The sequence below is a fragment of the Aplosporella prunicola genome (assembly GCF_010093885.1).
Source record: "Aplosporella prunicola CBS 121167 unplaced genomic scaffold K452scaffold_4, whole genome shotgun sequence".
Lineage (NCBI taxonomy): Eukaryota > Fungi > Ascomycota > Dothideomycetes > Botryosphaeriales > Aplosporellaceae > Aplosporella > Aplosporella prunicola.
In genome coordinates this window covers 849638-865452 of record NW_022983532.1, presented here as the reverse complement: position 1 = coordinate 865452, position 15815 = coordinate 849638, and the positions used below count along the sequence as shown (strand labels likewise).

Sequence of the window (15815 nt, the reverse complement as noted above, 5' to 3'; positions counted from 1 at the left end):
AAAGAAAAGCATGTCTCGCTTTGGGCAGCGCAGGGGATATGATATAGAGGTTACTCGAAATAAGACAGTAATTTTTTTTTTATTTTGTAGAGTGCTTGGATGAAACTGATGCTTACTATATTACTCGTGGCCTTGCACAGCGACCCAGCAAGGCGTCCCAACAAGGTGCCGCGCCGGTTGCAAACTCCGCTGCGAGTCGAGAAGGTGAATAAGTAAAACTGCGAGGATAAAAGAATCTGAAAGAGTCAGAGAGCGTGTGTGGATGTGCAATCTAGTTTTGCAAATTGTATGCACAGGCAGGTAAGCGTGTATGGGCTTGAAAAAGGTACGAAGTTATGAGTGAGTGGAGTTGACGGGAGATATAAGATTTTACGGTACAAAGTAGGCAACGAAATAATTTGATGGGTGCGCCTCCTGCTAAGACGAGAGAACTGTCTTTGTTCACGGCCATGGCGGATTGCCCCTTTGAGATCTATTAAGTGTGAAAAATCATGAGTAATAGAACCATTGACTTCCGCACTTGGACAAAGGAAGACTCGGATGAGAGGTAATCGAGGTCACGCAAAGCTACTCGCTCTTACCTGTACTACGGTCTAGACTCACAAACCATCCGCATCAAATTTCACTGAGAACCACTAAGAATGAAAGAACTGTTGTGTCTGAAAGGAAAAAATCACATTGTTGGAAATTCATTTACGCCGCCATGCTATGCAAGGACCACCAATCTAAAGAAAGTTCAAAGAGTAACCCGATTGTTGCTACCAGAGCAGACCTTGGGTTTGTGAGATGAACAACCATGTAAAAGGATGTTCAAGAGAAGAAAATACATCATGTAGAGAAATTGGCGTCGCTGTGCACCGGTCTAATGCGTGCGTCTAATAGTAAAACCTCAGTCCGCGCTTCATGATCTTGCCGTTATTGCACTTGGTGCCTGACGCAACTGGCTTCCACACAATCTTGCCGTGGTCACAGATTCCGAACTTGTCTTCGCCATTGCACACCAGTGTGCCGTCGCTACCGCAAGTGGAATCGGAGCTACCACCTTCAGTGGATCCGGAGCTGCCGCTTCCAGTGGATCCAGAGCTACCGCTTTCAGCGAAGCTACCACCAACGCTGCCAGCTGTCGACTGAGAGGTCTTGGGAGTAGTCACAGTAGCAGTCACGTAGACCGTCGAGAAGCTCTGGGTGTTGCCTTGAGCCGGACCAGCTGCGGGAGTGGGAGCAGGAGAGGCAGCCGCCTGGGAGGTGACCGCAGAGCTCGCCTGCGGAGCAGCTGGCTCGTCGTTGGAGTTCGCGGTACCAGCGTTGCTGCTGCCGGCCACCTGGCCACAGCTAGGAGCCAGTGTAGCGAATGGACCTGAGCCGACAGTTTCAACTGAATCTCCCGGGTTGGGAAACGTAAGATCCTTTCCTTCGGGGGAGTCGCAGGCGGTATCACGGGTTCCAGATTGGCCCGGCAGGTTGGTGACGTACATGTCAGGCAGAGAATTGAAAAACTTCTTGCCCTCCTCGCCGTCGGCACCGCCAGTAACGGTAATAGGCGCACAGTTCATGTAGAACTCTCTCGCACCAATGTGGTTGAACCAGGTCCAAGCAAGCGCGAACTCGCCGTTAGGGAAGCCCTTTGGGACCGAAAACTTGAAGTCGGACGGAGAGGAACCCACCCCAGGGCAGCCACCGACAATAGAGTGGATAACCTTAAATGTTGAAGAAGCAGTGGGCTCCTTGTCCATAGAGATACTGACTTGGCAGCTACCGCCGCCATGGACAGCACTGCCGGTGAAGGTAAGGGACTGCGAGTCTCCCACGGAAAACTTATTCTCGCCCTTACTAGCTGCGTAGACGCCCTGACGCTGCTTGCATGGGAACTCGGCGAAAGAAGCAAGAGGACTGTTGTTGAGAGTCTCCGGGCCGTAAGGGTGTGGCGTGTTCAAGATCATATGGCCATTGGCGATCGACGCCAGGGCGCCAAAGATTCCAAGGAAAAACGTAATGCGAGAGGCCATGATGGAGATGGTCAAAGTATCAAGTTGGATGTGTTGAAGTTTCGTTTTTAATGACTGGAAGAAGCCGCGTTTGTTGGTAGGGAGCGATTTCCTAGGCCTGCTAGGGAGAATGTGCGGTTCAAAAGTGTCGTGATTCGTAAGGAAAGGTGCAGAATGCAATGAAGAAAAGACACAGAGGTAGAGAAGGATTAAGTCTTATATAGAAATGGAGCGAAGAACATGGTCCTGAAACATGACAAGTGAACAATGAGAAATTTGTCAATGAACAGCAGAATAATGTTGGCTTCACCCAATGACAATGGATCAAAAGCCGCGCGGGTGGAACAATGGCGACAATAGAAACGATTATGCGACAAGGCCCGGCAGCTGCCTGGCCCAACCGTGTTTCGGGGTAGTGACATTGCGGATCACACCTCGTACCGCTGTGCCGCAGCGCCGCTTGCCGCCGACTTCAACAGGGGGGTGGGGGCGCGCTTGAGGCGGAGACAGGGCTCCACAAGGCTCGCTCGCTTCGGCTCGGTGGCATGGATAGTTTTGCGTGACCTGGCCCGGAAGGGCGGATCCAGCCGTGGTGACAGGCAGCGGAAACATGGTGATGCTTGGCATGGTGTTGAGCGGAGGCTCGGAGCATGACTAAGCGAAAGGCTGGAGAACGGCCCTTGTCTGTCCAAGACACCAAAAGACGCGACCTACCGAGCTCGCATTCCACGCATCGCTATCTCCCGCATTCGCGCCCGCACAAAGGCGCATACGGCTTCTGCTCCCCACCAACTCGCGACAACACCGCCGTTGGATGAGCTACCGTCGCCCATCCGCACCTCGAGCGACGTTCGCCCAGCGTCTCTCCAGACTACTCAGTGGACCGCGCGCGTCGCATCCCGCACCTGCGCCATGTCGTCAATAACCACAAAGGCCAATCCGCCCCAGGCCTTTATCTCCAGCTACGCTCCGCGCATCCGCACCTACGCCAACTCGCTACTCCAGCCCGTCATCCCGCAAGCGAACGTACTCCCACCCGCGCGCACAACCAAGCGTGGAACGACGGCCATAAACTACGCCGAAGATGGCTATGACGACGACGATTTCGATGACAGCGAGGGCCCCAGACGGCGACCAACGGGGCTGAGGAGCTTAAGGCAGCAGGATGACCCGGCTGCGGGCAAAATGGTGGACGCGCAGCTAGGCAAAGAGCTTCTAGCTCCCACAGAAGTGCAGGGAATATGGAGAGAATGGATGGGCAAGCCGAAGCGCGCGATGTAGGTTTTTTTTTTCTGGACATGGCCAATTGGCCAGAAAGCTAACATTGGAGGAAAGGACAGAGAAGCAACTCCAAATACAGTCGCACCTGCCGCTCACCCTCATTCCTATCCGCATAGATCTCGACATTCAGCCTTTCCGTCCGGAGGCTCCACTTCCGACGCCCAACAATGCGCGAGAATTTGGCATTGACGAGAGTCTACCTGCTTACAAGCAACCAGACGTCACACCAGCATATCGGTTGAAGGATGCCTTTCTCTGGAACCTGCATGAAGCGCTCATGACGCCCGACCAGTTTGCCAAAGTATTTGTGGAAGAACTGGACTTTCCAAGCGAGCGGAAACCTGCTCTCATCATACAGATTGCCAGCCAGATCCGACAGCAATTGGAAGAGTACGCTGGTGTAGCAATGCACCCACTCTTCCACTCTGCCAACATTACTTCGTCCATTGCGAATGCTCCGGCCACCCCGAGACCTATCCAACCTGTGTTCTCCCAGTCCCGCGACCAATCTTCCACTCCAGCTCCCAACTTCCCTCCGACGCCAAGGCTCACCAACGGCATGCAGACGCCCCAACCGCAGCCGGTCGGCCAAACCGGGTCCACAATTTCTGCAACCGCCACGCCCCTGCCACCCAGCAATGACGTTCTCAACCCGGATGACACCTATCGCTGCACCATAAACCTGAACATCAACCTCCTAAACCGCCTCTACAGCGATAAGTTTGAGTGGTCGTTACTGCACCCGCCTGGGTTTGCAGAGGTCTTTGCAAAGCAGACATGTGCGGATCTAGGCCTAGCAGGCGAGTGGGTGCCTGCAATGACACATGCCATCTACGAAGCTGTCTTGAGGTTGAAGAAAGAAGCATGTGAGAACGGAGGTTTGCTGGGATACAATGAGATCGACAATGATGCGGCTGAGGGTGCTGAAGCTGGTTGGCGTTACGATCAAGAACACCTCGCGGATGAGTGGGAACCAAAGGTTGAGGTCTTGTCGAAAGAAGAGATCGAGAAGCGGGAGGGCGATCGCGAGCGCCAGATCCGGCGTCTGCGTCGCGAAACTGCAAGATTCAGCAGCACGTCCAACATGCAGGGAGGTATACCTCAAGGACAAAGCGACTTTTTCGCGGAACCAGAAGAAAGGATGGGTCGTGGCGAAAGGAGTAAGAAGAAGAGGAGATTTAGGTCCCTGAGCCCGGAAGGCAGAGGAACGCCAGATACCAACGGTGGATATGGTGGCCAGGGAGGCGGTCTGCAGGAATGGTGAGTTCGCGACGACTTCCAATGCTGAAATTGGCAGAGTAGTGGCTGGTACTGACTGCTTTTAGGGAACGCAACAACTGGCGTTGCTCGCATTGTCTGGTGCACGGCTCAGCAGTTTGGGCTGTGCGGGACGGACCCAATGGGCCAAGGGTAAGCCGTTATATTAAACATGTCTATTTCTTTCTTCGAATTTTGCTAATGACTACTGTAGTCCCTCTGCCACAATTGCGGATATCTGTATGAGCGGGACAAGAAGCTCCCGCCATGGAGTCACAACCTCTTCATTTACGATATCCACACCAGGCGGTGATTAGCGGTCGTTGGCCGTTGAATAGCGATCTAACGTCAAGACAAATTATTCCAGCGAGCAGCGTGTTCGTCCCAGTTCCAAAGGCCTCCTCCATCGAGAGGAGAAGCTATACATGCGGAGTTTTCGGCGTCTAATGAAAGGGAGAAATGAAGGAAAGCCGCCTTCCGAAACAAGGCGCGCCGTCGCTATATCCTATATCTTCCAGGAATCTGAATTGCTGTCACGGTGCATGGGGGGCAGCGTCGGGTAGTGTTAGCAAAGACATCGGAAACGTGGGTGGGTGTAAGATATCCGGGAGTGATGTATGCCATGGCTCTCGTAGTCTCTCGGATTGCTCTTGCTTTTTTTCGCTTTGGGAAGGGATTAGAGTGGGGTGGAATTTTGGGAGGGAATCGAGAATAATTCGGTCTTGCTGCGGTCGAGTGTGTTACGCCGTCTGCCTTGACGTTCTGAAGGACTGTCGGGCAGCATTACAACCTCACGAGAAAATTCAAATCTACCTATCTTTTCTTCAAGTCTTTCAGCAGTCAACTTCCACCTAATTTCCGGTTTACTTCACGATAGCGCCGATTTTCCTTGGTCACTAGCCGTATCCTTTCTCCCACTAGTCCCCATCTACGGTAAGCCAATGCCACCGGCTAAAGGGCAGCGGCAATGTCAGACAATGTCCCCCAAGTCAGTTCTAATATCCACGTAAACAATCACCACAATCATTTCGCCACATCCCCTTGTCTGTCCTTGTCAAGTCAATGTTCCAAACTGCAAAAGAGCTAGTGTTGTTCTCCAAGGAATGTAGACGAACAGGACAGACAACGGTGGCTTTGAGCTAAGACTTTTCCATCTCGTCTTTGAACTCCAGCATAGTCACAGTTGACAGTACAAAGAAAACCAAAACCTACAGTCGATTTCTTGTTGAGTTGTTGATTGATTCCAAGGAGTCTCGGTTGTTCCAGGCCCAACACAGGACTGGTGTCATGTGAAAGACAAAGGCTACATGGCAGTGCCTGTCTCCTCGCAAGTGACAATGGTTTAGATTCCTTTGATGATGGCAGATACTACGGCCGGCTTTGACATCCAGCTGGAGGTTGCATGAAGCACAATAGCTGAATTGAAGAACTACGTGGACAAGAGAAAACGGTGCCCGGGACGCCTTAACTAGATTGGATAAAGAAACGTTTTGCTTCCATCAGGACGACTGTGTTCAGTTCGGTCTGCCAAAGAACATTTCGAGGCATATTTGACTCTCGTGGGGAACTCGTTGGCCAATTTTGCATCCTTTCACAGTTTCAGGAAAGGTTGGAGCAGCTCATATCCACAAGGATGATTGAAGCCCCAGAAATTGACTATCAGAGCCGATTTACCTCGAGGAACTCCAGCCGAAGGTCGAGATTCTCTTGATATGTCCCTGAAACTTTCCGAATTGGACAGTCATCCGAGCAGAACGGAGCTTCCGCCGCAGCAGCTTTAAAAGCTCTTCAGCCTCTGTCGGATGCCTTTCTTCAAGCCATCGTTTGATAATTTGTTCTGCTCCTTCGCCATGCACATTGACTAGGCAATCTGCACCGCATTCTAAAAACAATTTGCAGGTTTCCAAACCTCCCTCAGGAAAAATAGTGCTTCCATTGTCACATTCTTTCCTAAGCACGCCCAAAAATTCTATCCAGGGTGAGGAACCATATTCGAACGGCTGATTCGGATCTGCGCCGTTTTCCAAGAAAATCTTGATTGGCCATCGAACTTCACGTCGGAGACTGAGCTGGAATGGAGGGAAATCAGGGTGATTGTTTTTCTTTAATAGTATGCTTTGATGCCGGAGTTGAGTGACCTCATGCCTAATATATGATGAGAATCCAAATTCGAAGGCCCATTCCAGAAAATTCAACCTAAAGGTAAAGCTCTCCGTTCCTCCAATACCACAATCCCACGCGGAGGGCTGGTCACGAAGTATTGCATATGTCCGTTTTGACTCGAGAAATAGTAAGAGCAATTCTTTGTCGCGTGGAATTGCGGAGCATTCGTGGCCCAACCTCCAGAAGTGAAAAAACAATGGATGTGCGTCTTCTGGCCCATATTCCTTCGAATTAGGGTCCTCGGCTTTTATAAGGCGAAGGCGCGCGCCGACGATATCGAAATCAGACGCAAAGTTTCCCTTTACACTTCCCAAAATAGACGCCCAGAATTCTCGTCGAGTAATGAAGTCCCTGACAGTTCGATGCAAGTAGTTCACTTCTGAGTCCGGGTCCTGCCCAGCAGGGTCATTCGCCTCGAGTAGGCCTTTGGTGCAGCTTCTTAATCGACGGTTCGTCGTATCAGCCCGAAATTGTTTTTCTTCGAGTGACATAGGCTTGACTTCCGCTGACATGGCATTGTCGAAGCCATCTCCTGCGAACGAAAAGAGGAGTAGCGATAGTGGAAACACAGCAGCCTCCATCAACTGAAATTGTTTGGAAGCTTCTTCGGCTTTGGATGGACTCATGTCATGTAATATCTTCTTGAAGAAGCCCTCCAGGTCACCAGGAATCGATACCAGTCGGTCCCGCAAGCGCGCGATGCTATCACCGTCTCGCAGTCCTTCGAGCAAGGATTTTACGACCAAGTGTACCCAGAGAAATACTCCGTTCGCTTTCTTGCACACTTCTTCAATCAAAGATCGGCAATCTTCAGGATGTATTCTGTTCATTTCGACGAATTTAAGGCTGGTGTGTAGCCGGTCGGAAACCACAAGACGGATGTCTCGAGCAGTGAGGTGCTCCATCTTGAGTGATGGTCGGCGTCCGAAAGCATCTTCAAACACATTCCAAGGGCGGCTTGCTGCGCAAACCTTCACATTTGGTCGTTGTGATGCCCCCAGTAGAAAGGCTGCAAGCTTCTCACAGTCCACATCAAATTCATCCAGACCGTCAACAAAAAGCAAGAATCTGGTTGAAGTATCCGACATGAGGATCTCAAAGGCTTTTATTAATTCTGAAAGGGTCCAAGGGTGGTCGTAATCACCAAAAAGTTGGCTGCGTTGCCATCTATACGGGAAGAGGCGCGGTATGTCTTCGTTTTGGCCGTCCGTGAGGTGGTAAAGCAATGTACGCATGAGAGCCTCCTGAGACATCTGCATTTGTGTTCCAGAATTCCAAAAGAAGAACCCGGCTGTTTTCAGTGGTGAATCTCCTCTCCATGGGTCCAAGTGTTCTCTCGTCCGGTTATCGTTGAACAAATACTTCATCAGTGTTGATTTCCCCGAGCCAGGTTTTCCCGTTATCCAGTAAAAGCTTTTTTCACTGCGAAGCCACTCGGCAAAATTGTCCCAACGAACATTTGTAACTTCAATGGCCCCTCGGTTGTTGTTGTTGTTGTTGTTGTTGTTGTCGTTGTTGTCATACCCTTTTTTGGCTTTCACGTCGTCACTTTCTGAGCAGCCGCTGCTTTTAGGTAGAATATCATCCGGCGTTGTCTCTCCATGGGTGAAAATCCAGTCAAAAGTTTGCTCATGCGCTTCTGAAATCCCCTCATGTCGGCTCTTCATTTCTCGAAACCACAGGTTTTCCCGAATCCGTTCCTCAATTGACTGTTCCCCTGGCCGCTTCCCCGCAGCCAACAATTGGAACAATGAGATGGTCGGATCCTGATTCTGACGTATCGACCTTAGAATGTCCGCTTGCCATTCTCTAGATTCGTCCATGAATTTAGCCATATCTTTATTCAAAGTTTCTCTAAATCTGGCAAATCCATGTCCTTGCTGGAGAACAACTTCTCTAAGGGAGAAGAGTAGGGTCGTATCAATCTGACTTCTGTATCGCTCGAGACGCATGGTCAAACTTTGAATTTCTTCTTCTTTCCAGATACTCTGCAGAGCTTGGCGAAAGCTGTTCCATTTTCGGTGTCTGCCGTTGAATTTTAAAGCGTCGATTGCTCTAAGCAGGTCCGTTGACACACCACGGCACCCGTTGCATAGTTCTTCGAGTTGCTTGTCGGTTTTGGTTGCTAACCTACCGCCAGTTGAGATGTGATCAACTTCAATCTCGGCTTGCAAGATTTCCGTGATTTCTGAAAGCTCCAAAGTCTCGACCAGTTGCCCATCAGCGGACTTGTAGATCACTCGGCCCTTAGACACAAGGTCGCTAGCAAAAGTAATGAACTGAACGACATTCGAGGCAAGGCCGATGGCTGTGAGTGGGTCCATCATGCGGGTGTAAAGGTGAATGGTATGTAGGTCAAAGACGAGCGGAATCGCGGCATTTCTATTCTTTTCAAGCGCAAGGCTGTTGGGCGCTGAGCTGTCTTGCAGCACTGCGCCAGGGTACAATGCCACGATGCCTGTCGCCAAGCAGCCAATGAACAGGGGGACATCATAGTTGATTGGACATGCCCGGGAAAATTGAGGCAGCTGCCAGCCAGCAAATCAGCGTGGAATAAGCCTGGACAAGTATCTATAGAGATATCTACGTGGAGGTGTTTTAGTAAAAGCTCAATACAATGAATGGCACCGAATGATCTGACAGGAATATGGAACTTACCAACACGCAGTCCAACCACACCAGTCAGCAAACCCACCCGAGCACATTACAACAATACAACAAGTCTCACCAAACCCGAAAGCATTCACACAAAACACAAGACAAAGACCGAACCCACCCAGCTAAAACGTTAGGTAGTTAGTGTTGAAGTCGACGGCCGGCCGGACGGATGGATGGACGGAGGCAAGAACAAGAAGCACGCCAAACGCACTAGCGCAAGACGAGCCAGGCAAGCGCTCCATCGCGCCATCCCCGTGCACGCTGAAACGAAGACTGCAGAGGAGAACGAGCGGACAGAGATGGAGATCTCCTTCTGATCGGGACCTACTTTTTATGGAGATAAGCAGCTGCCCCACGCGTTCTCCTGTGCGAGCATTGCCATTTTCGTTGCGGATCTCACAGAAACCGTCCAAGCTCTTTTGTATATCTTCACGTAAAAGCGCACGAACCAAGGTATGACGAGAGAGGAAGGAGGTATTGGATTTACCCATTCTCAGTTACACAAACTCCAATGAACTTTACAGCATACTGCCTTGCAGATGCGAGAAAGTGAAAGTACATCTCCAAAGTCCACGATATTTTCCTGCCGTCATGATGCTCAAAGCAACAAAGAAAAGGACTCGCTAATAATTTTGAGAACTAGCACGTCGGACCATCGAGGATGATGTGCTTAATCCTTCTTCCGGGCGAGCTTCTCAGTCTCCTTCTGCAGCTCCTTGATCGTCGATTCCGACGCCTCGACCTCGCCGCGGTCTGCCTTGACCTGTAGAGAATTTGTTAGCACACTATCCTGACTAAATGAAATACGAGGTAGCTGTGAAGGCGACTTACAATCGACTCGCTGTCGGACGCAAGCTCGTCCTTCCAGTGGCCCTTGCCCTGCTTCTGCTTCTTCAGCTGATCCTGCTTGTGTGCCTCAGCCTCCTCGCCACGAGCGTCGTGGTCTGTATAGGTAAATTAGCCGAGCTCTAGGATGCTTTTGGCGGAAGTTGATGTGGGAGTAAGCCGAAGAGCTGTAGTTGAGAGCGGTAGCCAATGCAGAGACAGCGGCTGCAGAAGGCTCGAAGCAAGACGATGCAAGATAAGCGGACATACTAGAGCCCTCTTTCAAGCCATTCCGCTGTCTCCGCTAAAGCGCGACGCAACCACCGACCATCTCGTTCATTCCACTGTCATCCACCACAAAGCGCAAACAAAGGGCAAGCTTACGCAGAGCAGACTCCTTGCCGACGGGCCTCAGTGCCGAAGCCTGGAAGCCCCTACGCTGCGCAGAGAAGACGGCGGGGCGCGCGACGCGGGTGAAGTTCCTGAGGGCAGACATGATAGTGTTCTAAGTTGTGTATGTCGAGGTAGAGAGGTAGATAGATGTCGTAGAATGTGTGCTACCACAGAAGTGATGTTAGTTGAATTTGCTATGACTGGGAGATGGATGAGGGGATAGAGTGGAGTGATGGAGGGATGAACAGGTGGGGAGATGCGTGCGGAGCTTCGATGCTCGGCGTGGAGATGCAGGTGTAGGTGCGGGTGCATATGTATAAATAGAATGGTGATGAAGCAGTAGGAGCTCATCAAACGTAGGGTTGCGTACCGATCGTGAAGCGTGAAGGATTCAGAGTTGAGTAAATGAAGATTACAATTCGTGGACAGAAGGGAAGATATGAAGGTCGCTTGCGGACGTGAGGATCCCTCGGCTTTGGCAACGCAATTGCAGCGACGCGCCTGCTCGATCATGCATGTCGTCATTGGACCGTGCCACCACCGTCTCCATTGCGGGAATTACGTTTCTCATTTGCAGCGTCCGTCAGTCGCTGGACTTCATCAATCTCCCGTCTCCCCGCATCCACGATCGACGACTGTCTCTTTGCACCTTTTCGATACTTGATGCATCACCTTCTCCACAACTCCACATCTGTCCCTCGACACTGACATAGCGGCTTGCACGAATGGTTGGATGATGATGAAGCTGCGATTGGTTCCTACTAAAGGCAAGGGACCGCTCCGCCTTTACCTGAAAGAGAGACAGAAGCCAAAGACCAACTAAGTAGAGAATCCCACGCCAGCAGGCCATTGAAAGCAGAAAGCACAGAAGCGTAATGATAAGAGAAGAAAGAAAGAACAGCATGATCTCGTCCCAGCGTACATGTGTGATCTTTATGAAGTGTGTATCCTTCGAGGAAGAAACGCAAACCTGAAGAACAGTGTTCTGTGGCAAGGGCCGAAAGTATGCAGCTTTGTTCCTCTCTGCTTCTGCGAGGGATAGTGGAAAAGTCGAGTACCAAAAAACAAGACAGAAGAAGCAAAATAAAAAAAGAAAAGAGAAAGCTGAAAGGCATAAAAGCAGAAATTCCCAACCGACACCGCCGCTGTATATCTTGTGCATGAAAAAGACTTCTTCGCCGTGGTATACCAGCAGAACCAACCCTTTGCAGCAAACACCGTTACAGGCCACCAATCCAACCCGCCGACCGCTTTGCGATTGATGTAAAGTAGCCCACCGACAAAGGAAATGCTTACCCACCCAATGAACTTGAAATCCAGAGGCGCGGCAGATTGCTCGGACAACAGCCCACCTTCCCAAAAACACCTCTTGATGATTTTCTTGTAGAAAGTCCCATGAACACCGTTGTGAGTTCCGCAATGCCAAAGCCCTACGTTATGCGTTACGCTAAAACCAACATGAAAAGCCAGAGCGATCTATTCGATAAGAAAATGCGATGCGCGTATTTCGCCGCACTGCAACGCCGTCGTCCAGGTGGACCGGGTATCCCGAGTAGAAAAGTGTCGTGGAGCTTTGTACAAAAGAACCGAGTAGCGAGAATTATGAACGGATCTCCGGGATCGGCGAATGTCGAAGCAATAGTGATGATCCGGAAGAGAAGGGACACCCACCAACCTAACGCACGCAGTGCGCCGCAATGCGACCGAGACAGACCGACACTGGCATCTTCAGCCGGCAAGCGAATTACCACCGGCGAGGGATGAACTGGTGCTGCATCTGCCTCGCAGGGGAGACGGAAGGCGGCGGGCTCGCGACACTGCGGGTGCTGGGGTCGACGATGGGGATCGCGTTGCGCGTGCGCTGGGCCAGAGGCTGGTGGAGCTTCGTCTGGGAGGTGTTGAAGCCGGTCGGGGTGTAAGAGTTTGTCGCCGACGAGAGGACAAAGCTAGGCGTCGGCTGCAGCTGGTGCTGAAGAGGAGACGAGTCCGGAGATCCCGACGACAGGGATGAACGGTCGGAGCCAGAAGAGTGGATGGATTGCAGCTGTTGCAGAGAACCAGTCAGCGGCTTGTTCGTGTCGGCTTCAGGTGCGTCTTGCGAGTGTTTCATCGCGATCAAACGCAGCTGGGGAACCCTATCATTGCGATCCACGAGGGTGACAAAGACAAGTAGCACTTACGTCGTCCTCGGTCAGCAGGTGGAAAGGGCAGAACATCTCGTCGTCCTCGATGTCAAAGGACCGGGCAGCCTCGAAATCGCGACGGAAAGCGACGACGTTGGGAGCCTCGACGACCTCCTTGGGGGTGCGCACAGCCCGGAACTGCTTGTGGTTGTGGGCAGCAGCGGAGCGGGGCGCCCTCCGGGGGCGACCGCCGGGGTGGTTGTGCTGCTGGTGCGCGTTGAGGTGGGCAGCGTGGTGGGGAGCGCCGTAGTAGAAGTTTGAAGTCGACATGGTTGCGGATGACTGGAGTTTGGCCGGTCGGGTAGTTTATGTAGGTGGTGCGGCGAGTAAGACGGACGTTGGTGGAGAGAGGACGCAGCCGTGGGATCGGTACAAGTCACCCGACGAGGAAAGGGTCACAACAAAGGCCTAACAAAGGGATGGCTGCGGGCGGCTCGGCTCGGGGAGGCGAGAGAGGGTCGAGAAGATCGAGAGGACCGAAAGTCGGAAGAGTCGAAGGTAGATGGTGTCGATAGACGGGAGAGAATTAGAGCAGATGGAGTGTGAGAGCGGATGGAAGATCGCAAAAGACGATGATGGGGGGCGGGAACAGTAGGATAGATACAGAAGAGTCGCTGTGTGCGGGTGAGCGAGATGGGCTGAGACCCGAGAGGGGAGCGAGGCGGCCTGTTAATTGGGTCCTGTGATGCTTCGGCACTAGTCCCCTTTGGGCACTGGTGGGTGGCAATGTTTTCGACCAAGCGTCCAACAAGCCTATCGCCCGCCCGCGCGCCCACGCTGCCCGCCTCGCCCAATGCCCTTTGCCCATTGTTCGTTCCATCTTACGCCTCCCCCCCACTCCCCACCACCATCATTGTCGTGACTCGTCGTCCTTCCTTCCTGCCTGCCCGCATGCGTCTTGTCGAGATCAGAGAGTCAGAGAGAGATAGAGATATGCCAGCCGCCCAAGCCCAGGAACGCACGACGACGGGGCCAGAGCGGCTGCGTGCATGGCCCTCCTGATGCAGGGCTGCCCTCTGCGCCGCCAATCATTTCCCCCTCCTGCCCAGCGTCCTCAGCCCCCCTCGAATCGAGTTGGCGCTGCACGCTACGGCAGACCGCTCCTTTGGCTCTGCTTCCCCGTTGCCTCCGTTCCAGAAGGCGAGGGGTCCACCACTGCGTGCTTCGTTGGCAAGGCCTGTCTCTGCTTTCAACCTTTCCCCTGCCCGCTCCCGCGTGACGTAAGCGCCGGCCCGTCGCCGCCATCGTCGTCCGTCCAGCCCATCTCCCCGCGCCTCAACCAGAGCCGAGATTTGTGCTGCCGCACGGCATTTCATAGACCTCGCTTGCGAGCTGGTCTGTTTCGCATTCGGATATGACCTCCTTGTCGTGAATCAGACGAAGCACGTTTGGGGCGCCCCTCCAGGCCTCCCGACTTTTGGACGGGCGGAACGCGGCATTGAGCGGGCCCGTCCGCCTCTACCCAGGGCCTCGGTGCGTTCGCTCAGCGTGCTGGCGAGTGTCCTCGAGTCACCCGTTGATGATCTGACGGTTGTCTGCAGGGTAGCTTGGCGCTGCCAGTTAGGTGCTGATCATATTACAGGTCACTGGGAGGCACAGCAGCGGCTATCGATAGGTCGAGCCGGCCGCATGCGTCGACATCTGCCATTGTCCAATGACAAGCTTTGGCCCGTTGCATGGGGGACACTTGGGGGGAAGGCTTCATCTGCGTGCGACTGGGGAATGACCTGGGCCGCAGTCGACCTGGCTGTGTGCATGCAGGTAGAGAACACCAGCCCCTCCCTCTGTTTCTCTGTCGCCTGGAAGGCCGAGGCAAGGAAGCCCGTCTGCTCCTTGCGACACTGATCGTCTATTACCACTTTCCAGGCGGCTAACGACACAGAAGCCGACGATGCTCGAGACCAGGGCAAACTAGCTCCTAGCTTCATGCGGAAATGATGGCATTCGGAAAGCCCGATCCCCTGCCGCCCAAAGGAACCGTCCACGAGGACATTGATGCAGACTCTCGACCACGTCCACGCCCCCCCTTCCTCCTCCGGTACTCCCTCCGTTGATCGTGCCTACGCGAACCCACTAGCAGCTTCTCTCGATCGTAGATCATGGCCCTGAATGTTCGCGTCGGCACATCGTCACGCACTCAGCCTGACATGAACACCTTGAGGGCTCGCGACGGTGCCGGTCAATTGCAGACGTAACACGTTGTGCTCCCTCACCGGACACACTGTGCGTCGTCGCGGACACCTACATACACAATACAGCGTCGAGGTTGGTCTTCTCGGAGGCGGACGAGGAGCAAGACGGTTGCTTGCGCGCTTAGCGCGGTGGGCGGTGGACAAGGCGGCCTCGTGCCTGAGCCCTGAGCTCCCCAGCTCCCAGCTCCCAGCCGGCAAAAAAGTTACAGCTCTCGTCTGCGCCAACCACGAATGATGACCCCATCCCACCAGCCACCGCCGACCATTCACAACCTCATGGGCGAAACGACACACACGTAGCAGCCGCCGCTGCACTTAAGAGGCCATAGCTCGCTCGTGCACTGTCTCGTCATATCGCCACCTTGGCCGCCCCGTCCGATCCGCGTGTCGCAAATCCGTTCCAACCACTCGAACCCGAACCTTTCGCCGCACGAAACATCGTTTATACGACTGCTCGATTGCTGGTAGAGGATGTGGCGGCGGGAGGGTGCGCAAGCGCTGTGGCAGCGCCATAGGTGTTGACGCTTATGGCGGTGGGGTTGGAGGATGTAGGCACGCTGCAGCTGCGAAGAGACGTCGTGGGAAGCGGGAATATTGTGGGTCTTGACGGCGTTTGGGGCGTGTGGGTGGGGTTGCGGAATGCGGGGATAGCGAAACCGTGGTTAGTATTGTGGGTTAGGGCGTGAGAGAATACGGGTAAGAAGATATTTGAAGCTGACGGTCTTGGGCAAGATGGCAAGATGGATCGGCGTATGGGCGTGTTTGGCGCAGCTGGAAATAAAAGGCCGGTATGTTCGACAGTTGTTTGCTAGCATTGCATCGATATCGAATTTACCTACTCCTTCTACTACCAAGTCATCCGTTCTGTCCACTATCTA

The 15815-nt window shown here is 53.0% G+C and overlaps 5 protein-coding genes across 5 annotated transcripts; 1 reads left to right on the top strand and 4 right to left on the bottom strand.

Moving 5' to 3' along the window:
- Nucleotides 1-875: 875 nt before the first annotated feature.
- On the bottom strand, nt 876-2006 carry K452DRAFT_295248 (lytic polysaccharide monooxygenase; the record flags this gene model as incomplete). The annotated part of the gene is made up of 1 exon (XM_033541791.1): nt 876-2006. The coding sequence occupies one exon, from the start codon at nt 2004-2006 to the stop codon at nt 876-878; it is 1131 nt and encodes a 376-aa protein (XP_033401364.1).
- A 697-nt stretch (nt 2007-2703) lies between these two features.
- On the top strand, nt 2704-5336 carry K452DRAFT_264861 (uncharacterized protein). Its single transcript, XM_033538712.1, has 4 exons — nt 2704-3262; nt 3321-4526; nt 4592-4676; nt 4738-5336. Exons 1-4 carry the CDS (start codon nt 2898-2900, stop codon nt 4834-4836), a joined length of 1755 nt encoding a protein of 584 aa, XP_033401363.1. The 5' UTR covers nt 2704-2897; the 3' UTR covers nt 4837-5336.
- A 1643-nt stretch (nt 5337-6979) lies between these two features.
- K452DRAFT_211711 (uncharacterized protein) lies at nt 6980-9013 on the bottom strand (the record flags this gene model as incomplete). The annotated part of the gene is made up of 2 exons (XM_033536187.1): nt 6980-8151; nt 8236-9013. Coding segments are annotated over 2 exons (1950 nt in total), but the record flags the coding sequence as incomplete, so codon positions are not given.
- Nucleotides 9014-9800: 787 nt separating this feature from the next.
- On the bottom strand, nt 9801-11016 carry K452DRAFT_284012 (uncharacterized protein). The gene is made up of 4 exons (XM_033539873.1): nt 10933-11016; nt 10554-10726; nt 10176-10288; nt 9801-10107 (listed from the first exon to the last, which is right to left on the bottom strand). Exons 2-4 carry the CDS (start codon nt 10663-10665, stop codon nt 10015-10017), a joined length of 318 nt encoding a protein of 105 aa, XP_033401361.1. The 5' UTR covers nt 10666-10726; nt 10933-11016; the 3' UTR covers nt 9801-10014.
- Nucleotides 11017-12306: 1290 nt separating this feature from the next.
- K452DRAFT_220766 (uncharacterized protein) lies at nt 12307-13015 on the bottom strand (the record flags this gene model as incomplete). The annotated part of the gene is made up of 2 exons (XM_033536477.1): nt 12307-12606; nt 12743-13015. The coding sequence occupies 2 exons, from the start codon at nt 13013-13015 to the stop codon at nt 12307-12309; spliced, it is 573 nt and encodes a 190-aa protein (XP_033401360.1).
- Between the last annotated feature and the right edge of the window lie 2800 nt (nt 13016-15815).

Bases quoted from the DNA above. Each gene is read 5' to 3' on its own strand.
- K452DRAFT_264861 (XM_033538712.1), top strand. From the start codon at position 2,898: ATGTCGTCAATAACCACAAAGGCCAATCCGCCCCAGGCCTTTATCTCC. The intron at 3,263-3,320 runs GTAGGTTTTTTT...ATTGGAGGAAAG, and splicing joins GGCAAGCCGAAGCGCGCGAT to GACAGAGAAGCAACTCCAAA. The intron at 4,677-4,737 runs GTAAGCCGTTAT...TGACTACTGTAG, and splicing joins ACGGACCCAATGGGCCAAGG to TCCCTCTGCCACAATTGCGG.
- K452DRAFT_284012 (XM_033539873.1), bottom strand. From the start codon at position 10,665: ATGTCTGCCCTCAGGAACTTCACCCGCGTCGCGCGCCCCGCCGTCTTC. The intron at 10,289-10,553 runs GTAAGCTTGCCC...TTACCTATACAG, and splicing joins CGGCAAGGAGTCTGCTCTGC to ACCACGACGCTCGTGGCGAG. The intron at 10,108-10,175 runs GTAAGTCGCCTT...AATTCTCTACAG, and splicing joins CGTCCGACAGCGAGTCGATT to GTCAAGGCAGACCGCGGCGA.